Source organism: Cloeon dipterum, chromosome X (genome assembly GCF_949628265.1).
Source record: "Cloeon dipterum chromosome X, ieCloDipt1.1, whole genome shotgun sequence".
NCBI classification, from domain to species: domain Eukaryota; kingdom Metazoa; phylum Arthropoda; class Insecta; order Ephemeroptera; family Baetidae; genus Cloeon; species Cloeon dipterum.
Window position 1 is genome coordinate 16,687,993 of NC_088790.1, and position 27,612 is coordinate 16,715,604.

Below are 27,612 nucleotides of genomic sequence, written 5' to 3' on the forward strand. Positions count from 1 at the left end.
CCTACTCTGGTGAAAAAAAACGCAAATCGACTAAGCAGCTCGTCCATATTTATCATTCTCACTCGAGTAGGCTCAAATCGGAGGTTGAGACACAGGCTCGGAAGCCATTTAAAAATCATTCGAAATTCGGCGTGACTTGCTTGATACTAGTGGTGCGTGAGAGGAAGGCGGAGATTTCGTGCACCAGTGCACGCCACCCGAATTTATATTCGCATCTGCTTTAAGGCCCAGAGGGGCATATCTCATAAAAGAGTGGCGCGCGTCCCGGATGAAACACATCTGCGTCGAGCTCTGTGAGGCAAAATAATATCGATTTCTGCGTGAATAATCACGAAAACGTTGATAATTAGGAGGATAAAAACGCGAGGCACATTCGCTCCTCTGTCACGCGCCGAGAAGTTACTCTCAACTTCGTTGGCCGCGCGCTCTCAATGGCTTTTTTGTTCATTTCTGATGGAACGAACGAGAGCGTCGACGATATTGTGTTCGCTCTCGTGGAGAGGAAAAAGCTGGATGAAATCAGACTGCTTTTTAGCCTACGCAGAATATTTGATTTATACGTTTAATGATAGTGGGTGTTGCGAACAGCACTCTCCCGTTGTATGTTTTTGCATCAGTTGATTGTTTGGGCCGTCGGAAATAATTTATTTCGAGCTTTTGCTGGAAATAAAAGGGACATCAGGTTAATTCTGCAGGACAGCAAGGGGTTTCATGGGTTCGAATTTCCGTAATATGTCTAACAGTTTTGGCTGTAATCTGGCCGTTTATTGTTTATAAAATATTCAGAAAAAAATAGCAGGCAAAAACTTACCTTAACTTTTTATATTATTTCCTTTTTTGTAAAACCTTTCTCGTTACAGCATTTGTCTAATTTTGAAACTCAACGTTTTTCGTATTTGCGTGTGTTTACGAAAAAGTTTCATTTCTACACTAGTCTTAAAACTCGAGACGAGGAGAACGTTCGATATGGCAATTGTGGGCGCAAGTCGCTGGCGAACCATGCGTGAAATTGCTCAAATTGGCATTCAGAAATGTATATTATGGAAAAGACAGGTCTTACCTGAAATGGCAGAATATGACGAGGGACAAAATCATGGCAGTTAGTGACACGCTGAGGCCGACAATTTCCAAAACTCTCGTACGCTCAGCAATCTTAATCTAGAACAAATTGGTGACTAATTAAATCACTGATGCAAATTAAAAGGTTTCAAATACAAGGTGTTAAACAAATTTTTCCTTCTCTGCTTCATTTATAATCAGCGCCCAGCTGCAAAGTTTTCCCTCAACTGCTAATTAACCGAGCTGTAGTAGCTGAATGCAAACATCAATTAAGAAGTACACCATTTCTCTTACTCCACGCGGAGTTTGCTGCAAATCTTAAAACGTGAAAATGTGCTGCTGAAGGGAGCACACGGAAAATGGTGCTGAATCGGAAAATGAGGCAATTAAACAGCTCGCTCTCAATGTTAGTGTGAATAAGAGCAAATTATTAACTCCGACTGGGCATTTAAGCTTTTATGTTCAGGAAAATGCGTTCGAGTAATAGCGTCACATTACAACTCACTGGCTGTTCATTTCCAGTTCTGTACGTTTGCGCATTACTTGTTGTTGAACGTTATTGAGTTGAACGAATTGTCATTAAAACGAAGCACTGCTTTTCAATTATGCATAGCAGATTCATAGGAAACGGATCTCTTACAAGCTGATATATAATCGGTTGCCTTTTGAATGATATATTATCAGAGGAAAAACCAGCACGCTTTTATGAATATAACCTAATATTCAACAAACTAGGGGGGGGGGGTAAAGATCCAAAACTTTCAAGAGCATTTTATTAAGACGTAATAAGGCATAAATTAATAAAAGTGTTTGTAAACGTTACGACAAGAAAGCTTTGCAGCAAATCGCAATGGCTAAATTAAGCTACACAAGATGTTGCCAAAACTTCAACAACTCAAACGGTGCGTAAGCAGTCGCTTATTTACGTACGTAGATTGAAACAGAGCGTGGCAATTTACGCGCACAGAAAGTTCACACCGTGTGTGTGTCATTCGTCATTCATCTCTTATGTATTCAATTACTCACTTTAATGTCGCTGTCAGGGCCGGAGTAGAGGCCTCTCATGACTTGGAGAATTTCAGGCGTGAAACAGGGTGTGTAGTTAGTCCAGCCCTGGGGACTGCTGTAGTCACCCTCCGCTTTGCCTTCCCATCGGCCATCTACGCTGCACCGCTTGGTTGCGTACTCTGCAACAAGAATCATCAGTGGAGACCATGCACGTGCAGCCCCACACACCACACACCTTGGTGTATTCGATTTCAGCTTACAGCAATCGACAATACTAAATCTACGAAGCCAAAAAGTACTAACTAAAAAATTACTGGCGTGACTCTTAGTGGGTGCTTCAATTTTTCAATGTTTATTTTATATAGTGAAGTGGATTAGATTTTTTCCAAATGTGCCAGAGATTTAGAATTTTAAAATTGACTTAAAAAATGCTCGAATTGAAAGAAACCAATCATGAATTCAAGGGAAGGAATATATATGGACAATTTTATCTCAAATTTTGCTTTTCATTTTTTTAAATATACAATTAGAATTATAGCCATTTCAATCTCAATATGCTTTCAATTAGAGAATGATTAATTCAAACCCATGGTTAATTTTTTTCCAAATATCCTTACTAGTCGTCGATGCGAAGCATGAAACTAATAAATTATGAAATCATTATCTGCGATGAACTGATGAAGGATGGAAATGGCCATTAGCGGAATTTTTAAAAGGAAAAATCATATCCCTGCACGTTTCCGTATGTACAGTGCAGCTGTTTTGGCCCTGCCATCATTAGTACTTTACCTTCAACAAATATTTCATACCACAGTAAGCCACAGAGAATTCTAAATCAACGGTGGTTGCACTGACTATGGATAATACTGTGGTATTAATTTTGATTTGAAGGTTGAGCACTGCTGATAAGGCCTGTGAGGCAAAAACAGCGTAGAGAAAAAAATGATTTAGTAATTATTATTAAGTTTTAAGAAATTTCCTATTAGTACACTTCTTTCGTTTTTCTGTTTAAAACAATATCTATATAAGAGAGTTAAAATAGATTATTTGTGATAAAGGTCTTTGGGCAGAGAAGCCGGAGCTTTAGTAGCGATATTTGGTCGCTTCAAGGAAAATGTCCATGACATTTTTTATTCTTCATAAAAATACAAGCATTAATAGTGAATTTAATTTTCAGTGATTTTTAATTCAAATAATTATTGGATGATAACAACAACTTATGGATTGTTTTTACATTGATTTTTGCGAGTAAACAGTGAGAATTAAAAGGGTTGGACTGTATTCAACAGTGTAAAATATTCAACTTGTATGCTTCTATTGATGTTGTTGAAATTATATTGCATTTCGATCAAAAACACAGAAAACAAATTTTTAGCTTTTTGTGAGGAATTTTCAAACAGGGAAACACTTTGTAATATATATAGGAACTCACTTTGTCACAAAATCTTCATAATACATAAAATATAAATATTTACTGGAAATGGATATGGTTGTTTGCAGGAGGAGCGCATCTTTCGTAATAAAACAAATAGAGAATTTACATTTCAACAATCTTCAATGGGCGGATATTTGCACAGAATGCAAAGGAAAGTGTTCAGGTAAAATTGTATCTCTGATTTTGTTTATATGCCGAGCTCGCAATTAAATAGAGCACCTTTCGATACTCTGCCTCTCGAGAAAATTAAGTCAATGAAAAAGGTTGCGCTGGATTTACAGTGTCAAAGGCCACCAGAAGGCGCCTTCCAATTTTATTTCTGATTGTGTAAATATTCACGAAGGCTGCAAATTGAGGCAAGCTAATGATGTTTTAGTTGGCGCTGCTGGGAACTCATGGTGCTGAATGTTCGGAACGCAGCCTCAGGACATCGGCGTGTAAATGAATACGAGAGCTGCGCGCGGGGTCGACCATTGAGTAGACTGCACGCAGCGACCTCTTTGTCAGTACAGTCAGTGTGTGTACTTGCAAAGTATGTTAATATTTTATTTCAGGCTGCATGTACCGCTGAAAGCGCTTGTCTGTGTGTGTTTTGCGGCGGCAAATTGAGAGCAGGTGCTTTTCATAATTCAACTTGACACTGCAGGCGAATGTCAGCAGAACGCAGCTATTCTCTGAAATTCCTCTATTCACACGCGTGTTTGCAGAGGAATTTCCTCTTCTATGTAGAGAGGCGCTTTTTGAATTTGCTCGCGAGTTGCATGAGTTATAATAATCAAAGTGATATAATAGAGCTCTGCACGCCGCATCAAATAATACAGTCGGGCATTGCTAAATTGTCAACGAGCAATCTGCATGGTATGCACACACCTTCAGAAGAGTGCTGCAACTTGATGTCGTACTAAAAGGGATGCGCAATTGTGGAAAACCTGATTGTCGTTCCACAACCATATGATTTGTGATTTGAAATTGCTTAGGCTCTTGACAATTTCGTCATTTCCAAAAAAGCACTGATTTGTATTATGCGCTAAATATCGGATGGCAACAGTATTGAAACTTCCAAACAGGACACCGCGCGGCCATGAATTCTCTAAACTCGAAAAGTGTACAAGAAAAATTTGGGCTCCGGCTCTTCAGACCGTCAAGACTTCAATTTTAAAATTTTGACGGCCGTGCCAAAATTCGGCAAGGCAGCCCAGCCAGTCCTCGCCTTTTAATTACGCGGCTTCAATCTCTAATGAAAATCAACAAAAAGTAAAATCTAATTATTGGTTAAGAAAATCCTTATAAAAGAATAAATAATAATTGTTTTAGTTTTAATCTAATGTATATCTGACTCTCAGGCAATTTGGAACAATTTACACGTGCCTTCATTTCAAGTTTTGAATCCCGCTTCCATTTTCCATATTTTATTATGTATATATATATATATATATATATAGGGATGATATAATATACTTTCATCCTACAGATATAAAATACGCTGTAGTTCAGCGCTTCTTCTTCAGGAAGAGTTTGAAAAGGGTTTGACTGCTGATGCAAATCGATATTTTTGTATATGCAAGGTTGGCTATGATGAGAGGAGTAATTTCTGCAACCGACCATCAGCTGCCGATTGGTCAAACAAAAGCATTTCTTTTTACATTGGCTTTTCAGAGTTTACTGTGCGCGCTTCGCCATCGAATCGGAGAGCGGTTTTAATCAAAAGAATGGCTTCGACCAAAGAGGTCAGCAAACACAACTTGGCTGATCAAATCAATACGCAGCTTTTTCCGAATAGAACTGAATAACTGTTTGTCTGAATTGAAGAGAATCTTTCGATGATATTGTATTTTTTCAACTCTGACAGGGTATATTTTGTACCTCTAGCCAGAACAACCACACATCTTTTATACGCGGAATTCGAATCAAGCAGTGCTCTCGATAGTGTTGGAATGGAACACAAAAATTACGATGGTTACAGTTATTTTTTGGCTACGAGGGTTTATGGAAAAAATCAGAGCAATTTTATATTTTCCAATCGAATATGTGAGTTGCTCGACCATCCTACACCTGGGCAGATCCACTCTTTCGACTTGTACAACTGCCAACTCTTGCCGCTTATACAGGAATTATTGCTGCGCGTTTATGTACAGCTGTGCGACGACCCAATTCTCACAAAGCGACGTCGACATATCGACTGCGGATCAGCGAGCTAAATGCAGTCCATAAGAACAGACTCATTCGCGAGTGAACAAAATGAAAGCTGTCGATGTAGACTAAGGCCATCGATGTCCGTTGCCAGAGAAGAAATGTGCGTGCATCCTCCGCTATTGCTTTTCCACTGGCAACAGAGTTTGATCGATGTCACCACAATACATTTGCAATCGCGCGGAAAATTGGAAAATTTGCCGTAGGGAAAGAATTCGTGAAATGGCACGATCGCACTATATCCGCACCTCTCGGTAATAATTACCGTCCGTTATTTTGATAACCGTTGTGACATGCGGACAAAATTACAATTGGAATACACCAGAGACTTGCTGTCAAAAAGGGCAAGGTTTTTTTGTTATGAAATAGGTGCGTGGGGTTTTTTCCAATTTCTAGTGGTGCTGCTTCTAAAATTATCTTCATTGCCAGCAGCGATGGGAGTACTGATTTTGGATTGCAAAATAACATTTTTCATATGTATACTCATATAGTGAAAATAATTGCGAGCACCGAGTTGTAATTCCATTCAGCTGCTTTCAAGTTGTAGAACGAATTTTCCGTGTTTGGACACAAATAAGCCTGAAATCTCCATTCCACGAAAATTTTGCTTTTCAAGCGGCATGAGGCATGATTTTAATCTCTTTGCGCGATCCAGGCTTGTGCGCGACTGTTTTCTGATCGTCCCTCGGCACATTATGCATCCAGCTCGTGGTCATGCAAAACAAATTTTCCTTCTGTGTGCAAGCATTTTCCGACGGAAGCCGAATAATTTGTGCCCTATCGGAAAGGATGGGAAACGCCAAAAGAGTAACCGCACGTGTGGTCACGGTGCTTTTGCATAACATGCGCGACCCAGCGCTTTTCCCCCTCGCGATTTTAGTAGAGCAGAGAACGTAGGGAGTTCTCGTTCGTTCCCTGCCAACTGGATTAGCGGAAGCTGTTGAGCAGGATTTATTCCGCTGAGAAATAGAAAAGTGGATACATGAATTGTATACTAGGGTTTGTGATCGTACACACAGCTTTTTGAAGACGCTTGCCATGAATTTTTTTGCATTTCTACAAATTAAAAAAAGAAAGAACTTCAAGGCAATCATGTTTTGCTCTGACACAAACAATTTTTCGCATGTTTCCAGTCGTATTTACGCTAAAATTTGCCGGCCGGCAATTTATTAATTAAGTTAGTAAGTGATTGATACTAATGACTAAATTTCAAATCGCTAATTTTTAAATTTGAACTTTTTGTCAAAATTTCAGTTTTTTTTATTTCTATACCTAGTTGAAGTATAACTATGCAACATGATATGGGCCTGATTTACTAATTATAATCCCACTACCTTTTCTTTCCAAAGTGGTGCAGGAACAATGGAAAACAAATATCGGGAAAAAAATCAAAATAAAACTTGCCAAATTTAAATTTCTCGCACTTTAAACTGTGGCTCAGCGCGGCGAGAGATTGCGATTGCACCATGTAATTAATCGTTTCGGCTCCATTTTGCCAGCACTGTTCGCCAATTCTGTCCAAAAACGTTGTGTGATTTTATATCCAATTATTTCATGTATTTATGACAAGGAAGAATAAACAAGAATAATAAACTTCAACATGTCGGTTTCATTTTTTAGTTATAGGTGTTCCATTTCTGCACACACGAGGAATAATAATTAATGTTTAATTGTTGAATACCAGTCTATAAAAGCGTAAACAGCGCAAATCCAAATGAAGAGGAACGCAGAATACTGCACGTTCTTGGTTGCAGTTTGAAGTAACATAAAATATATTATTTTGAAGGGAAATATTTTCAAGTCGTGGAAACAAAAGGGAAGGTTGCTGGACAAAAAATGTTTATCCCAAAGGACGAATTTTACAGCGTGGATTAGCAAAAGTCAAGAATTAATCTGCATTGAAATGAAAATTGCGACAAATCGTGCTAAAATTAGCCTAAAAGCAGCTTCAACGATGGCAAGGATATAAAAAACAGAAATAAATATACTACACAGTAAGCTTAAATCTTGTTGTCTCGCCTCGCCTTAATACACAAGTTAGCATGAAATCGGCAAGAGTCGCGCAGATTGTTTTTCACGTCCCTCTCACTCCCATCCCGGATTTTCCTGACGCGAAAAACGTAATCCCCAGTTAAAGCTCGGAATGAAAAGCTTTTATGTTCTTAACGCTCGCTCTGTATGTATATTGAAGCAATGCAAGGCTCTCTTCACAAGACGTTATAACGTTTAATCGCCGCTCTGCTAACCATCACTGCAGTCAAGCGTATATTTATTTCCCGGGATAATTCCACTCGCAGTCCCTTTAATTCGAAATTGACAACAAAAACAACAACAATACCAGTCTCCTACTAATTATCATACCATTTGATTTCAAAGCAAAGGAAGAGATTAGGAAGCGATCAAATGTTATTACGTACTTGTCAAATCGACTCCTTTGTCCTGCGGGCATCGCTGGCGCGCAGTCTCTCCAGCCTTGGTTGGCGGCCAGCACAAAACATTATCCCATGTCCAATTGCAAAATAGCTCTGCAACACACGCGACACGAATATTATTGCAACGTTCACGTGCAATCGATTGTGTGGTGTGATGCTGACGAACTGGAAAATCAAATAGACGTTTAATTTGCCGCCCCTAGAACTGCACATGAACGATTTTCCATTTCAACTGTGATTGACTATGTGACAATTGATGTGCAGATTAGATTTTGGAAATTTGCAATGAGTTCAATTCCATTCTATCACTCATGGTAGAACCAACAATATATTAACACTTGATTTTTTATTCTATCTGCTCTCTTTAATTGAAATCCTGTCTGGGTTGAGCAAACAGCATTAAAAAAATGCTGTGCGTTGATTTAACCAGGCTTAACCAATTATTTATACTCATCTGTTTCTCGTTTGCCTGAAATGTTTTTACACCATGAATAATAAACAAAATAAATAGGGTTTTTACTGATTCGTTCTAAAAATAAATTTTTGCGAAGAGAACTTCAAAAATAGATAAGTTTGTCAAAAAAGGTTGGAACTTGAATTAAACACTGCCCTTTCTGCCACAAAAACAACGAAATTATGAAATTAAAAAGTAAAAAACGGACAGTAAGAAATTTAAACCCAAAAATCTCGGGAATAAATTTTCTAAGGATCGTGTTATCACGCCTACTCCCTCAATCTCCCTCAGATGAAAAAAGGCAGAGACGATTGGATCAATGACGAAGGTACGTAATGCTTCGCTCCACTGAGCACTAGTAATTGATCAGTAATTCTTAAGAGCAAGGTGTCGCAAAGATAAACTGCTTTGGACGCGCAAGACTCGCCTTCTTGCGGAAGGGCATAGGCCGCGTAATGGGCGAAACAAGCGTCCAAGCCATCAGGGACGACGTCGGTGCTCGGCACCTCCAGGATGGGCGGACTCGAAGTTAGTAGCATTTCCACTGCATGTCTGAAACAAATCCCAAAGGAACCAGTCGTTACATTTCATATAATTACGTAGAAGAGTTGGCAACATGGGTGTTGAATTGAAAGAAAATCCTACAAGGGATGAAAACCATCTCGAAGGAGTCTCTTTATATTTAAGACACGATCTGGACTAACTTACGCTTATCATAATTGTAAAAAACAATATTTTTGTGCTATTTTAATTCAAAAACCAGAGTTAAAAAGAAAGTCAATTATCTGCGAGGACCTTTGTTTGTTTTTTAGGGATGGGTGTTAATAATTCCGCGGGAGCAGGTTTTAGTTTTGAATTTTATAAATTATCTTGCTTGGAAATTCTCATCCTCTAATATTCAGCTCTAGATTATTATTTATGCTTTTATTCTCGCCAATGATTTTACACATTACATTATTTTCTAGGTAAAACTGTTAACATATCGAGACCCCTCTAATAGAAACATTCATAGAGCGAGTTGTTCCGCGAATTCAAGTTCGTTGATGGCATATATATACATACACATGATCGGTTCATGTGCGTCATTGTCTTTTATTGGTATACATGCTCATAACGCTGCAACAAGCGACCGACTTTCCGGGTCAACAATTGGTTCATTTGAATTAAGCAGCATATTTATTGCTCTTTGACCTGAAACAAATGGGGCATCAGCTTCGATAATAGAAACTTTGACATTTGATGCGAAGAACCTAATAATTTTAATTGCCTGCGTTTTATCAACTATTTAAACATGTCATGTCAAATCGATCTGAACAAATTGATGATGAACAAACTTAAATGTATATTTTCTATTTCATAGAGTTCAAGACAACAGCAGTGTTGGATTATTTGCAACTCAAGTTATTTGCTTTGACCAACAGCAGCAATCCTTAATGACTTTTTGATCTATCGATTTTTTAGCTTTCCCTGCTACATAATCCTTGATTCCTCTTATCCTACTACTAGATTCAAAAGCGTTACAGATTTTCGTAAATTAACTAGACGCGCACGTAGCTAGAGCCAAATAATACCGGCTGTCTGCGCGCTAAACAGAATCGCAGAGCTGCGGTGCGTTGTCGTCGTGCACACACAATAATTAAAAATTCTGTTTGGGTCTTTGACAACGGCCCATCAAGTGTTTTTGATCATTGTGCTGCTTCGTTAGTCAAACAATCAAGCAGCCAATACTTGACGCATGATCAGCTGCAGTTGCGCATCTTCCCACGCAAAATCAGCTCATCTTTTTGAAGTGTTAATAAGGCCTCGGGCGCTATGGAAATATGGAACCGGTGCGGAACGTGAAATGGAAACTCTAAATGGATGACACAGTTCTAAAGAAAACGAGGCAGCAAGACATCCTGTTACAAAAAAAGTAATATAGATCATAATCAAACTGATAGTTTCAACAATATTTTTCTACAATAAGCAAAAAAGGGAATTCTATGCTACAGTTAAAATTCAAATTTTGCCAATTTTCTACTAAATTTACAGTGCTTGATCATATTTTGGCAGATTTCGATTCCTCTTGTCTAGATCTTTCCAACAGCTTGTGAAACGTTTTTGGGAACTCTTTATGCTTTGAAATGAAATAAAATTTCAAGCAGGGAGACAGTCGTCACCATTTAAAAAGCCTGCTAACTCTGCATCCACTTTTCTCAAAAATTTCACTAAGATACTTTTAAATCTAATTAATTCTACCATGCTGTCTTTTAAAATTGAGAATTAATGAAGATCATTTAATGTTAATCGTTATTCCTAATTTATGTCTAATCATCAAATTTTTAATCCATTTGAATTTTACTTACAAAAATGTCATTCAAAGACCATTTGAAATTCCACACCTTATTCAAAGATATAAATCAACAAAACAAAGCCTCTCTTAGTACCAAAATTGTTTTGCCCCAATTTATTTGGTCTAGAGTGTTTACTTTTGATTATGTATGTATAAAATTCAATCTTTGCACACTTTTGCGGTACCCGAAGACGATTGCTTTCCTTGCTTCAATCATGCGAAAGAATGCTAAATTATCAGCGCTAAAGGGAACGGCAGAGCGTCGCAACTTGCCGCTTCTCTATCATCTTCCGCCGCGCGTGCAAATTTGCATTCAAAAAGGCCGGCTTTATAGTCAACGGCGGCACGAGTGATTTTCGCCGGCAAAGTGAAAATGTTTGACATCAATTTTGCTGCTTTGTGTATTGACGACGAGGGGTGTTGACAATAAATTGCGAATTCCGCGCACAGTCGCCCACTTCGCTAGTCTCTTGGCGTGTGTCCGATCAATTATCGACTCGCAGCCGGCGCCGCAAATGCTCTGTTCGAGTCCTATATGCACGCGCGCATTATGCGAAAATAATGCTCGGCCTTTTATTCCATTGGTAGCGGACTATATTTTAATTATCGCTTGCCTTTCACGTTTCGTTTTATCTGCCTCGGATCATGAGGGCGTTGCGAAATAAATTTAAACTACATGAATGGAAGCCAAAAGCCTCGTTTGACCGAATCGCCGCGTGACCAGCTGGCCGTTCGTAATTTCGAAAAGCCAAGTTCATGTGAAAATTTAATCTCGGCTGGCTCGTTTAATACCGCGCAGTGAATTGAGAGGAAAGCACGATTTGTATTGTGCGAGAGGATACATGAAATTACTGTTTCGCACCAAACTCGGCAAAAAGTTCTGGCTGCGCGGCAAAAATCGACACCACGCACATAAAATCGTTTCCTCCGTAAATCGGAAAGCACCTCTGCGTGCGGCGAGCTGATTTGGCAACTTGGTATTTTAAATTGAAACGCCTTGACTTTTCCTTTTTTGCGTGAGATAAATGTGCCAATAATATATTTCTGACGCAATGACATTTAAATTCAAAACTTTTATGTCGACGAGGTTTTATTTGAAATGAATATTTTTTATGTAAAACGAGACAAGAATAAGAGCACGTTAATTAAGTACAGAGGCCTGGGGACTCTTTTTCGTTTTTGTGAACTGTGTGTGAATGGGCGCCTCACCGCCCATCATGATTAGCTCCATTTTTAATAACACTCTTTCGCCTGCAGGTATAATTACATCTCTTTCTAAATTTAACATCTTTTCGGAATCTACCATCACGAGTTTTTAACGAAAATTACCAAATATTTAATGTATAAATATAAAAATTCAATCTTTAGAGGTAGGCACGATAAACAATAAAGTTTTGCTTGTGAAATGTCAAATTTCCATTCGACATTGTTCGATGAAGATGTTTCCTAGATTCCTAACCTTCTTGTATTTACACAGTAAGATAGATCGAATATGATATTTTTCCATTTGCAAGCGTTTTCATGGCCGGATTTGAACGGTTGTTGGTCCAAAACTATGCAATATTTTGTGCTTTATTGTATAAATTATTGTGTAGCAACGTTGCATTTCTTTCAGGCTTAAAGTGCGCTTGGAAAAGAGCTCGTATGTGTCGTCAATATTCACGGGGTTATACGGTTTCAAAATTTAATGTTTGCCGTCAAACATCGCCATTCAGGCATTTATGACTTAATCAGATGAATATCGGATCCAGTTAAGCCACCGAATTGAACAAAAATTGTTCGCGCGCACACAAATTATCAAGGATTGTTTATAAACAAATCATTCAGTTGCAGAATTACTTGTTCTGAAATGTAATTCTGTAAATGTAATGCTGATTTGAATGGATCGCTTGCTCGATACAGGTTGCATGATGTATACCATTTTTAGTGCCTATTATTTACAAAGTAAAACGATTTCTCGCAATATAATTACAGAGTCAGTGGAGAAAAACTGGCAGAAAATTGGGACAGAAAAGTTGTGAGTTGGAAAATTTCAAGGAACTCCGCCAATTGGTGGAAAGAATGAAAAGGAAATTTCCCCATTATTGGTTTCTGGGAGCTCATTCATGCGGAGCGAGTTCTTTATAGGATTGGCGAAAGCATTTGACAGCTGTCCTATCTGGAAATGTATTATGGAACTGCAGCCTTATTTAATAGATACGAATCTGCCCTCATCGTGCTATATGCTTGACAAAAAACGCGCAAGCTTAAATTTCTTTCTTTATGTTTGAAAAAAGGATGTACTTCAAAGAAAATTAAAATTAATTAATGTAAAATTTAAGTAATATTTTCCAGCACTGTTCCTAATTCTCATTGCTTTCTGAAAATTATTTTGCATTTAATTTAGCATTTTTTATTATATTTGTCAAATTGTGTTTTATGTGTCTGAGAGGATAAATATCGGTAGCTAGCTAACAGTTAGTTATACTGATGTGTGGGGAAGCACTTGATAATTTGCCTCCAGGCTGCAATCAGCATAAATAAACTTCAGTTGCGCGTGCCTAATCACTTCGCCCAGCACAGCCATCTCCATCAACGGAGCAGTCAGAGGCATGCTGCTTGTCGGGGGCTCCAATATGCGCTTGGAGTAAACCACAGTCCACAGGCTGAGTGGAGATAATACAGGTGGTGCACATGCATACCTGATGAAATGAAATTCCCCTGTTTCAAACGGGTTGCAGCGCGAACAAGCCTGATTCAATTCAGAGGCAATCAACATTATTGAGAGGCTTTTTTCTCTTCCGCTTTTTTATCATTTCTATTATTATCTATAAAAAAGCTCCCGAGATCATTTGTGTCTTTGTGTTCCTCCACTTCGTTTATGGAATTGAAATTTTAGTTTTACTTCCTGTGCTATTACCGATGATGGTAATGGCTTTTTTGATCTCTGCTCAACTCATTCCATGGGCCATGAGTTCACTGAATCCCAATAAAACCACCGAACGGATAACATATGGCTCGAGTGGCTGTAGAGGAGCTTGGGCTCAATGTGGTCATTCGACCCCCCCACACTGAGATCTTTTATTGAAACGCCAGACATTTGTCCCTAAAGCCGCTGGAAAGGGTCGAAAACCAGTGAGTGGCGAGTTCCAGCCCATTGAGCTATTGGAGCATTAATTTCAAGTCTCTAAATTAACCACCTTTTGACTTAAATTAATTCTTCTATACTTATTTCAGCTATCCTTTGGTATGAGAGATAATTTAAATTAAATGATTATTCACCGTAGCTAGATTTAACACGAGAAATGCTTTTACTGAAGCTCTGACCAAGCGGAATACATACGCACTACACAAAGTAGTCAAACAAAGGGCCACTCACTGTTTCCTCCGCACCGAGGTCTTTGATTGAAATGCTAGACATTCGCTCCGCGAAACCAAATCATGAAATTATATAAAAGGTGCGGACTAGCGAGTAGCAGCACGTTCGCTCAATCCAATACCAGGAATGGACCGTTTTGATTGCTGAGAGAGCCGAATTCCGAGCTGGATGCCCTTTGCTGTTAGCTATGGCACATATCCCACAGAGGTGGTAAATATCAAATATCTTACTGAGCTGCTGGACGCTTTACAAAGCAAGCGATCGAATTCGGCTTCAGGTTGATCTAAGCGTTACGGATTACGCTCTAGCAGAAAATTCGATTTCACCATTTACATGTTCCTTTGAAAATTAAGCAGGGTTCGATTCACATTTTATGAAGATAATTAAGCGCATTTTGAAAAATAGGGAGATAGAAGAAGAGAAAGAAATTATAAAAATAAATTACTCGTCTATCTGAATAATTTACATGTCAAATTTCGTAATAAGCCAATGAATCCAATACAACGTTATAACATAATTATTTTGAAAGTCAATAAAATTGCTTGCCCAGTTAAGGGAAACATTCATGACATTTATTAAGTTTCGAGCAACTACGCAGTTAATTAAAACAAAAATTAAAGAACATTTATTTTCTCCCATTCCTGCATTTCAAGACCAAGAAGAAGTCAGTAGCTCTCCGTTACGCAACATAATTATATACCAAACGAAGAGTAAATTTATTTTTTCATTTGGAAAATTAACAATTTTCAGTATATAATTCACAGTGCAATCATTTTGACCTCCTCAAGATGCATCTGCCTTCATTGGCATCTATAAATAATTCATATTGTTCAGGACTGACTTGTCCTCTTTGGTCGATAATAAAAAGTCCTAACTTCAATCAACGAGGAAAAGTCCGATTATTTCTACACCATCAGAAATGTTTTCCTCTAGTGAAAATTTCAAATCACATATTTTTCAGTTACAATTTCCTGATTTTTCTTCATGTCACCCTATGCTTTCTTAAGTGTTTAAAACTATTTATTTGATAAAGGTTGTATATTCATTGCTTGCAAATCGTGATTTCTCATCGAGAAACAGTTCTTTTTTTATATCGCCATGCCAGAGTTGAACCATTCCCCTCTTTCAATCATGTGGAATACGTCAGTCATGATTACGGCTGCAAAATTGATTTCATCCAATTTTCTCTAAGAGCTTTCATTTGACATTGAAATATATTAGAATATAATAAATGAGCCTGAGTCATGTCTTGAATATTTTAATATTTCTACAGGACAAGTCCGATTATTTAATATTACATTTATGTTAACAACGTTTATGCTAGTGAAGTACGAGTCGCACAATTTACCTTGAAATGTATTTAATTATAATTCACCTTATTATCTAGACTGTATGTAGCTACAGTAGTCGATCTAATAAATTATTCGGGGAATCTAGCAACATTTTATATCTCCAATGAGCAGGAATCAAAACATATTCAATCAGAGGTTGAAAGCTATTTGTTCCAAACTTCTCACCAATTTCCCGCATGATTTCAATTCCTCTTGTCGCGTTTTGTGATTTATTCAACGGCGTGCAATTCGTAAGGAAAATTTCCCATTAAAGCAAAATAAATTTCGATTTTCGAGAGGCGACACCGTGATTGAATAGCAGGCAAGCTTTGGAGCCAATTTTCACGGAACTCACACTGCAGACTGTGCAAATCTCGCAAATCTGATATATCTAGACAGTATAGTAGAGGCATAAATTCTTTCCCTCAATAAAGCTGTACCAGTGTATACAATAAAATCTCGCTTTCACCTTGAGCTCATCAATTTAAAAAAAAACATTATCAGTATAAAATGCTCAGAAAAAAGTACAAATCGCATCTCGCTGTCATATTAAACCCATTTGAAAGATAATATCAGTTAATGTTTCAAAGCTCTAATAAATCCATTAAAAAAGAGACTTGTCAGGAAACATATGAAATCTTATGGAATTGACAGGGCCTATCGCAATTTGGGATTAATTATTTGATGTAGCAACCGTTGAAGTTACACATTTTTCTAATAGGCATTGATTAATCAATCTGAGGTTCAATAGATTGGAAGAAAGAACGTTGAAAAATTAATTAAAAGCACGTTATCACGACTGCGTGGAGTGGATACAAATTAAACCCCTTGAAATGAGCACTATTCCGCCTTTGAGCGTCAGCCGCTCACGAAATTACAGCACGCGCATCTGTAGCCACCCGTACAGCCCTTGAAATAAAGAGAGTGTTGTCTTTCTCTTTGGACAGACGAATTTTATTCGAGAGCGATCCGATCCAGCAAGCGGTGTTTCATTAGCGTCAAAAGCTTTTAAAATGGGGAAAAAATTCTCCTAGGTGCTCTTTTCCTTGCAACTAATGCAAATTTGATGCAAAATACTTGATCCGGCCGAGCGTAAGCGTTTGCTCAGCGACGAACGTCGCTTCACTTGACCATGAAAGCCTCTCCGATTGGATTTCACGCTCTCCTCGCGTTAGATCTGATTCGAGCGGGACGGACACTTTTTTTCTTAATCGGATTCCGGTCATTCATTTTCATGAGCGACTGAGAGCAAATGAGCCCTAAGAGCCGAGACAAACAAAGAAAGGTCAGGATGGAAATGCATGCACGCGAAACTTTGCCAATTTGAGACGAGAGCAACTTTTCGCTGTTTCTGTGCCGCAACGGGTTGACGAGAGCCATCTGAAGAGCCACTGCTTGCGATTGATCTGCTGATTTGCTATTGTCTGCCTTGACAATGGTTGTGACCGCGTATGACGGACTCTCCGAGCTGACGGGGGACACCGCCAACCGCAACACTGAAATCAATATACAACCAACCTGCAAACACTAGTGTCTTTTGCTGCTTCCAAATGGCGCTTCTAGTGTGTCCCCACGCCACAAATTTGGTATATTTGTGGTGCGGTAAGTGCTACTAGTTATTTTAAACTAATGGATTGTTGGCTTATGTTTGCATTTAGCGAAAGTAGATTTGTTTCAAATATACGACTGAGCTCCTATAGACAAGGTGGGCGTTAGTCAAGATATTTTCAAAATCAAATTAGCGAAGCATTTTTGCTCTAACCTAGAGGGATGATTAAACTGGCAATTGTTCCATAAACTGAAATAATTCTAATTTTCGACTCAAATAAAAAACATTTCATGATACAAATTATTATCAAAACCGATAATTTTTCCCTTATAACAGAAGTTAATTTTAAATTGGCTTCTTTTGTTGTAAAAGACCATTAATTTCAGGTTTTGTTAACAGTTTTAGATCTTATTACTAGTAGAATAGAGTCTTAGAAAAAATACACAACATTTTGAGAAAAATCTACCTAATGTCAGTTGTAAATATTCAAGAAAAAACAGTAATAATGTGAAGATCCCGTCATAATGTGATATGCAACCCGCTTGACAGAAACATCCGACTGGTTGCATAAAAAGCATCTCCACAGTCCCTTCCAGAAAATGAAGAGATTATTTTCCTCGCTATCGCATAGGTGGAATTCCCCCACACATGATCCAAATGAAGTCACAACTTGCGTGGATACATGCAGATATCTTATATGCTTATCACAATGGCTCTCCCTCTTCGGACACAATGGGCATATATGTGTCTCGTTATTCGCTCACTCGCGCACATACCAACCAAATTGTGCACATTCTTCGACGAATGAGTATACACAGACATCACCAAACGCAATGCCATGTACTGCGTGCCTAGCTTTACGTGCCTCTGTGGCGTACCAAATGCGGAACATAACCTCAAACCGCTTTCATTGTAATTCAGAGCTGGTTGTGAGTCAAAAAAGGAATAGTTTTTACATTCGCATAAGAGTGTTTTAATTTAATAATGAGGAGGAAGGAGGAAAGGGCTGATAAATCTTGCAAGGCTATCAAATAAATACGAAATTTTGTTCCCTTTAAAGATCAAAATTAATACAAGGAAGTTTCAATTTTATTAACATCAACGGGGTTTTTGAAATACAAAGCGCACACTTATTCAAACTTCAGCGTGGCTTATATGGCAGCCTTTGAAATAAAGATATTTGATCGGCTAATTAAGGTGGAACTCGCGCTTTTATTAAAGTATAATAAGGCCGTATTATCAAAATTAGAGTAGAGAAGAAAATCGCTCTGAGGCAAATTCTGAGTTCTTTGCTCATAAATGCCAGCGCTCTTAATCGATTTTTCACCCTTTTCATGATTGAATAATATGTCATTTCTGAAATAAAATAGTCAAGCACCTGCGTGATTTTGACTTCTTTGAAAAGAATACGGACCAATTTGTCAGGGTTGAGTTCTCAATTGACAATTTTATATCCACAAACACACACACATACCAACATATATTGCTGAAATCAGTAATTTGATTTGGCGAACGATCGCCAGCGGTTTCCTCTCTAGAGCACAGAAATCTGGCTGAAAGGCGGCACAAAGCAAACAACAGAGGGTTGTGCAGAAGGTAAACAATTAAGCTGATGATGTTGTTAATTATCGAAAGGACAACAACCCAACGCGGGGGATCTATCTCTTCCTGTTCATATTGCTTAGCGTTTATGGACATGAGAACCAATTTCACTTGTTTGATAATTTGCCCTTATGCGTTTACAGAAAGAGAAATGCAACAAATGTTACAAAGGTAACTCCTTGGGCGACCAGGGATCGAGAATCACAGAGCTAAAAAAACTCCAATATTTTTGGTACACATTACAATAAAGATAAAGTGCTTAATGCTAGGGTTTGTAAAATCATTCAAACGCAATCTTGCAGTGATGAAGAAAACACAATATGCAGCTATGGTTGTTTTTTCTATTTTGTTAGAGTAAAATTAATGAAATACATAAAAATTTGCAATGTGTTAATAATCTGCTTAATAAATCAATTGTTAGACAATCAAGTTTTGACTGTATGAACGATGTCTAATTTAATACAAGTTTGCATCACCTAATTCTGACAATTCGTGCTAATTTATGAAATTTAAAATTAACGAATAGCTAATTTAAAGGAATTTTTTAACAAACGTTCCTGTTAGCGTATCATTTAAAAAAATTCGCCTTTGCTTGCATAAGGGAATAAAACTGGTAATAAATTTCTCATATGTGACAATTCTTAGTATTTGTATTTCATCACATTGTCCGTGCCCAAATGACCTTTCGACGTTCTGCATTTATATTTTTTGTTACTCGAACCGACAAACATTGAAATAAAATTTATCACTCAAATTTTTATTAATTGACGCGTTAAATTGTGCGAGGCACCACTTTGTGTTCGTTCATTCATAGTTAATTTAATTCTCTCATATATGAATGCATGGATAGGTTGAAATTTTTTATTTTAGCTATTCTGTTTCGCCTAAGTTATTCAAGACGTGCACGTCAGGCATTTAAACCTTTAACGACCGTACTAGAATCGACATCAAAGGAAGTTGATTGGCCATTGCAATTTTCTAGAATAAATCTTTGACATAAAAGTAGTAAATTGTCGTCGGGTCTCCTGAGGTTGGCTACTCGAACAAACATAGCCAATTTGGACGCTTTGTGAACCCTTAATGAACATGGGTTGCTTCATTATCTCCTTATAGTTTGTGCACCATGACCGAAAATTTCGTCAACAAAAAATTTCTATTGATCATTAAATTAAATTAAAAATGTCTAGTTATTTGTCTCACCGTGCGTGCTGCGTAAAGGCGAGGGACGGAGGCGGCGAGCTGGGGGCGGCGAACGGGTTGGTGGAGGCGGGAGTGCCGTTGCTCAACATGCAGCATCGCTTGTCGACTGCAGTGAGAATGAATCGGCTCGTCATCTTCCTGCCTCTGTGGAGCCTGCGGCGGGGGCGCACGCGCACCAAACTTGAATGTGCGTGTGTTTCTCAAAGCGCCCCGAGTCTGTGCGTCCGTCCGTCAGTCTATCCATCCGTCCAGTGCAATCTTTTTAGCAGCGAGAGCAAAGAGAAAAAAAAATTGGTGGAACAAATATATATGAGTATAACAAACGGCCCGCAGCGCCTGAAAGTGGACAATCAGCTGCTACATTCAGGGCTCTTTTCAAACTTTTCGTTTCTGGGCCGATCTCTTTAAGCGAACTCCTGCAGACATTGTTTCCCAAACTTTTTCACTCGACAAGCAACCAAATTGAGTTAGGGAACGGTCTCGGTTATTTACAGACAGCCAGTTTATTGTGACTGAATGATTTGTGTGACGTTTTTTGAAAAGATAAATCAATGTTCTCGTCCTTGAAATCTATTTCAGAAAATCTTGTCATTTCTGACGTCTTGTGTCGTTATTTTGGCGAGGCAAAATAAACTCTGAAATGTTTCAAGTTGAATTCTTTCCAGACACTAAGTTCATTTTTTTAAGATTAAAATAGTAGTGTATGAAAGCTTAAATGGTCCCTTTAAAATATTTTTATCTGACACGATGTCGATAGTCAATCTTTCAATTCTAAAGAGGAAAATTGGTAACATTTATTTTCTACCGTAAATATGTATCGACATATATTATCTATTGAACTCCTCAAGAGAGGGTCCAATATTGCTTAAATTTATTTGCCAAAAATTCCGTAAAGTTTTAAAGCAGATATTTATGTTTTACAAGGATTTATATTTTTGTCCGGATTTTAGCGATTTTTAATGTTATAACATGAGTATAACGGTCTGTCGAGAAATGCGAAATTCGGATGGCGAGAGCCAGAACCTTCCACCAAGGGCGTGCACTGACCTCGGGGCTCACTCGTTCTTGTTTTGAATAGGGCAAGAGTGGAATCCCCTCCCTGAAAACCTGCACTCGTGTCCGATTTTCAAAGCTGTAAAGTTTGTATGATTTATAATTCAAGATTTTTCTATTAAAGCTGCAGTGTGGCGAGTGGTTGGTTTAATTGCAATTTTTTATTTTATCCCAGCCATGAGTTTCAATGACTTGCTTACTTTTAATAAAAGAAACATTTTTCTTCATTATGTGGTATATTTGTGATATTAATGCTTTAATTTTGTAAATGTGTTATGACCTGATATAATATGTTGGATAAATGAAATGAAATTGATTTTAGTTGGTCTGGACCTTTAAGTAGAGCGCTACTGAAAACTCTGTTTTAATACTCAATTTAGGATTATCAAACAACTCAAAGATAGGTTGTAAGCTGCAATCTACAGTGCTAATTAGATGAAAATTCTTAACAGTGCGTCAGATGGGAAGCAAATTAATTATAAGTAAAATGAGTGTTTTTTATTGTTCTCTTTTTTCAAATTAGAAAGTGTGAAAAATTTGATGTTTCTAAAACTATACCAGTCTTTAATTATTTTAATTTGCGCTTCTTCAATTCCTCCTGGTTAATCGCACAACTGCGTCGGCAGCAAAATAGATTTTCCTTTTAATTAATATTTAATCAGCGAAAATTTGGAACGTAAAATGTAATTTTGCTTTACGCAATTTAAGTATTTTATAGCTTGATGACCTGCATCTCGCCGCAATTTTACCTTGAGAGTTTGTGCTCTTTGCCCTACTGGCAAGTGAAAATCGATTTTGCCTAATGCAAGGTCGTTTGCAAACAACTTGCTATGCTCAGCATTTGAAATTTGCATCAGCAAAATTGCAGCCCGACTTAGCAAAGTGCAACAGCTTATACAATGAGAACGTAATGGATGCTTTTAAATTTGCATGAATTGATTTAACTGAATTGACCCTGGTTGAACAATTTACTTTTACCAACATCAAAAGTTGAAATACTTCAATGATCAATAAAGTGTGCATTTACCTGCCCATTAATTAAAAAATATCTTGCTACTGAATAGTAAGCTATAATTCTATTTACGACCCTCCGTATCGATGTATATATTCCCGCACAGGCATGAGTTGTAATGCTAAAAATTTATAAATTGGAAAAGTGATTCCTTTTATTCAGTTACTTCATTCTGATCATAAGTAAATAACTCGTGCAGCTTCCCCTCTTTCCGAACAAACATAAACGAACCCTTTGGGCAACTCGTGCTCATTTGGTCCTATAGTTATTGATAAAAGCACCAAACATTTGATTAACTTCAGCTCGATCCATGTGGCTATATTTCGACTCCTAACATAACGGTCTAATATGATCACAAAAAATAAAATGATGAGGGTAAATTTGCTCCGAATTTCATGCTGGTTGATGTCGATCATAAATATTTTATTCTGAGATTCCACGAAAATTTTCGAGCGTGGGTTTACTCTATCATTTTGATGAATCAACATCGTTGTTAGTGGCGCGGAAATTCGGTCGGCTCTCTCTTGTGTTCATAACAAATGCTGGCAAAGCCAGGGGAAATCTGTTCTGAAAAGTTTTTGTTACTTTCAGCAGAATCGAAGCCAGCTTTTTTTTGCTGCGGATCTCTAAATTTATAAGAATTATACCGGAATTTTCTGTCATTCCACAAAATTGCATTGCTAACTTTAAAAACTTCTTTGATATGTGCTTTTGATTTCTTAAACATATTCAACGAAGTAAAAAATACCTAAACTGCTCAAATCAACGAAAGCGTATTTTTCCAAAATTATGAATGAAAATTAAATTTCTCCCCATGATGAAATTGCAGCAATCTATGAGATAAATTTAAGCAAAATTTATCGATAGTAAATTAGTTAAATCAATAGTAGTAAGAATATTCAAACATAAAACGAAACTCAAAATAATTCGTTTTTCTACTTTTTTTGAGGAGCTTTCTGACGTGTTCATAAACGCCATGATACAGGAGGTTATTCAATTAAAAAATCGTTCAAGAATCCAATTATTATTAAAAGTATATCTCTTAAACTGAAATATTTGGAACAACATGCTCTCTTTTTGTACTCTCTAACGAAAATTTCTCTGATAAATGTGACATACATAAATATATGGCTTTGATCAATCAGATTGAACCCATCTACCGCTCGAAAGGGAAATTGTGGCAACCTCACAAATTTTCCGTCAATATAATTTCGACTCCCCAGTTTTCTCGTTTGCAAGCAAAGGAAATCTCGTCTAGTGTGGCAGATTCCGCGTCCCTGCGAATGCTGCAGGTATTGGAATTTCACAAAAGGAGGTGTTCGAGATGCGAACGAGAGGCGCGAGGGGGTGGCAGCCACCCTGCGGCCTCCAGAGGGCCCTCGAGGAGTGCTGACACAAGCCCGTTTGCCCGCTCTCACTCGGAGAGGTGCTTCTTCGCTGGTTGCATAACCACCTGGCCAATTTACACGCCCGCCCGTCAGCCCATCCATCCATCGACCCAATCAGTGATGCACAATTTGGATCACCAGCAACGTGCGTGCCATGGGAGGAGAGCAGACTCTGAGTTGGCTGTTTCCTATGCCTGAACGTGTTTTTCATATTTATTTTTTGCATGTGGCTTCAATTGAATTCACTTTCCCTTTCCATTTCATGGAATGGAATTGACCGTTAAAGTTACATGGTATTTTGCAGCTTAAAAGCTGGAAAGCAGTTAAATAAATTTTTAGTCAATAAATTTAACTATTTTTAAGGAAAAAGGAAAATAAAGTTGTGGTGAACACTCATCCAGGTGGCGATGCCTACACACTACCTATTCCGGAGCTATTATATTTGCCAATATTAATTAACACTCGATTAAATTAATCAGTTTTGAAATGTCGTAATGTTCAATCAACTTCGAGCTATGTTACAAATTTTAATTATCTTTTAAATTAAAAGATAAGTTTTAATATCTGCTAATCAAAAGAATTTTCAAGTTCACAATGTTAGTAGTGATCGTGAAAGCTAAAGGGAAATATTTTTACTTTTTTATTCTTTAATGTATTCATTTTACTGCTGCAACAACCTAGAATACTAATTCCCAATAGACTGTTCACGTCGATTCCTAGGTTATTTTTCGTCAGGAATACTGGGCAGAGTAAAATTGTATGTGGCCAAAAATATACCGTATGTGGCACGCGGGTGCTTACGACGATACGCAAAGTAATTCATATTCCACTGAGGCTGGAGAAAATTGTTGGAGAGAAAAATGCGCCAGACGTCTGGCAGGCATGTTCTGAATCGCAAACTTGCACTCAGGCAGAATGGAAATATTGATAGGGCGCGGGATTGGTGCCTCCCACGTACTTCTTCATTGATTACGCGTCTTCCTTTAAAGTAGCATTCATGAGGGAATATTATTAATGGCAGCCTGCTGAGCATTGTAATCTTTGGCTCAGGTGCATTTGATGAAAACGATTTACTCTGAGGCCCTGAATTATCAAAAGGTGAAATTATATTCTTGCAAGCTATTTGTTAAGATACGGTCGTACATAGCTCCCAGTGCGTTGATTTTTACTCGTACTGATGTATTAATTAATTATTCCTTTTAAATATGCGTTTTTTCAAAATCGGGGGTAGTAGTCCACTTACTAAGATAAAATTGGATTTAATTTTTTCATTTGAATAAGTGAAGATTTGACTTCTTTTTCTATAAATAATTTGACGTTTCTATCCACGAGTAATTAACCAAAAGATTTATAAACGGTAATGAAATACTAATTAAAAGCCTAACAGACTTTATGGATTGAATCGAAATGTTTTTCCCAAATTTGGATAAGAAAATTGTTCGTTCTGGCTGCTTTGTTATTCTTAATTGATTATAAATATGTGTATTTTTCCTTTAACCTTATCGAACAGTATTTTATTAAAGAATATTAGCAAACAGATTTGAAAAAATCCTAGATAGAGATGGAAATTGCTTGTACAGCCAGAAAGTTGAAAATAAATCAATAAAAATACTTTGCATATAGATGAAAAAAACAGAATCACTGGATGTCATCAAACCTGCTGCTATATAAAATGGATTTTTCTTAAATTGACCAATGGCGACAGGTACACACTATAATTTTTATAAATGAAAAGAAAACACCGATTCCAATCCCAACTAACGATAAATGAGAAAACAATTTTTAATTTAATCACAAAGAAAAACGTTTACTGATGAAAGCAGCCCTTTCGGTTCACACAGAGTAATCAATTTCCCACGATCCATTTTAAAGAGTTTTTACATATTTGTTTCAGGCAATATTTTGCCCCTAATTGATCTATAAATGAAGGCTATCAATGAGAGTAAATGCAATTTCATAATTTTCATTAGGAGACCTTTCAAACTCAAATATAGAAACAAAATATCATGATTTTATCAAGTTCAATCGCTGAAAATAAATTTCGCGTATGTTTTGCTTCGATAAAAATTCAACGTTTTGTGGGCAACTAGTTATTACCAGTCTGTGTGTAAATATGTGTTCAAAGCACATTGCCTTGTGCCTTACTCGCGATGAACTTTAGCAAAAGTCACAGTTCACTCAAATACTATCACTGTTCTCACATCATGAAGCTGTCTGTGTCGCAAAACGTACCACGCTTGAATTGAAGATACTTAAATTCTTAACAATACTTTTGCTTGCTTGTATTTTTTTTTTCAAAATTCATCGTGGGATAAGCAAAACATGGAAATTGTTTTAAAAAATACATATTCAAGCATTTTTGCTATCTAATACTCCCAAATTTTCAGCGTGGAGCTCTGAACAATAAAATTAGCATTGTTTTCTACACCAAAGAAAATCGTGCAGTTGATCAGGAGATTCGTAGGTGTGCGATAACAGAAAACTTGTATGAAAAGATTCTAATTTTTCGAGTACATAAGTTGACAGTCACGCTTTAAAAATTCATATTTTGAGGTCTACATGTGGAGTGTTTTTTAAACTTATGAGAATAAAAAATAGGTTATTATGAGAGTAATGGATATGAAAGCTTTTGCTCTCTTTTGTTGGAATGCCCTTTTTATGTTATTTTTTATGTTTAGGTGGTTTAGGCATAAAAAATGTTTTATTTATTTTTGAAATGAGTTCTGCCATTTTTCTGGAAGTTGAAAAATACAAAACGAAAATGCTAAAATTATTTAGATATCATCTACCTAGTCTGATTTTTAAAGGTCCCATGAGAAATAAAATTGCTTCATTCACCATTGCGTCTTTTTCTTGAATAAGATAATTTACAAGTTGCCTTAATAATATTACTTTGTGTAATTATTGAATCCTTGTGCAACGTGACTGCTAACCGGCACATTGGTACAAAATTTGCACACTGTTTAGACTTACCTCAATGTCCCCTGACACACTAAATTAGATCCATAACTCTTCCCCTCTATTACATATCTTGAAGTTTTAATTCATCTTTTTTTGCACTCATATAAATTGACGTCAAATCTTTGTATGTATTGCATGGAGTTTTGTTTAATAAGGTGTTATAAAACAATAATTAATCCACCTTCCATCCCGTCGCTTCTTTAATTTTGGGATCAGCTCGACTGAAGAGCAGGATGTAGAAATCACACTCCTTATCCGGTCTGCTTTGTAATTAATTAGAATGTTATGCAAGCTCGCGACTCTTTCGTAATCAAATTAGTTTATTCTGCGTTTCTCATTATTGGCCAATGAAATGGCCCGGTGAAGTCGCGACACGCAATTATCCGCTGTCAAGGGGCTGCGCGGGGGCGACTCGAGGGCGCGGTGTATCGCAGGGCTTCGAGTTTGAGGGTGTGCTTTGCAGACTTAGCAAGTTGTTATCTGGTTTAAGCACCCTTGGGCGCGCAGGCAGCGAACGCTGGCTCATCTGTCGCTCCGCAGCTCCACCCTCAGCCGATTTTTGTTTCTCGCTTTTCCACTCGTGTCATGCTGACCGTTTGCTCGGCTGATTTTTTGAATGTCCCTCATGCTCTCTTGATTCATTTTCAGAGATTCGTGCCTGCTGCAGTTGCCCCGACGCGATGATGGTGCTCGGCCGCCGATGACCGTCCTTGCTCGCATTGTTTTCATGCACGCTAGCCGCGTCTGCCTGCCAGCTCGTGGAATTTATCCTCGAGTGCGTTCGTTATATTGCTCTTTTCGCTCTCGTGCACGAAATCCTGAATAATTACTCGCGAGAGAGGCAGTTGGGTGGGTGGCGCACCAGCGACTTTGCACTGCCATGACGTCAAGTGTGTGATGTCAAAATTCGCGTCACTTTAAAATTGCGCGTGAAATCCTTTTTTGCTGCATCGTTGTTTAAAATTATAAAAAAACGGGTCGATTTCACACTTTTTCCTAGGATTAGTCATTTTAAGAGATTATAATCAGCGATAAAAAACAAAATACCTAAGTTTCATAAATTTCATCTTGATCGGCCAAAGGACCGCAATGTAAACAGTGAAAAAGCTCTTGCCTTTTGGAAGATTGCATGTTATTTCGGACAGGGATTTGTCGGAAAATTAAACTGTGACTTTAGTACATTTTATGTGTGGGCAAAGGGATTTTTAATGAAAACTTTATTGAACTCACCCTTGAGAGTCTGAGATA

General features: G+C 37.6%; 1 protein-coding gene across 3 annotated transcripts in view; it reads right to left on the minus strand.

Moving 5' to 3' along the window:
• The window catches only part of Pdfr (Pigment-dispersing factor receptor), a 29,677-nt gene extending 9,578 nt beyond the window's left edge, over positions 1 to 20,099 (minus strand). Inside the window, exons 1-6 of one of the 3 annotated variants that reach the window (XM_065494236.1) lie at positions 19,951 to 20,057; positions 16,939 to 17,095; positions 9,006 to 9,130; positions 8,110 to 8,217; positions 2,086 to 2,246; positions 1,061 to 1,158 (exon numbers count right to left, since the gene is read on the minus strand). In XM_065494236.1, coding sequence (XP_065350308.1) covers positions 1,061 to 1,158; positions 2,086 to 2,246; positions 8,110 to 8,217; positions 9,006 to 9,130; positions 16,939 to 16,979 — 533 coding nt within the window. In that variant the 5' untranslated portion in view covers positions 16,980 to 17,095; positions 19,951 to 20,057. Of the gene's footprint in view, positions 1 to 1,060; positions 1,159 to 2,085; positions 2,247 to 8,109; positions 8,218 to 9,005; positions 9,131 to 9,642; positions 9,830 to 16,938; positions 17,096 to 19,950 lie in introns of those variants that run through there. The other 2 variants (XM_065494235.1, XM_065494237.1) reach the window with 2 other exon arrangements.
• Positions 20,100 to 27,612: the final 7,513 nt, after the last annotated feature.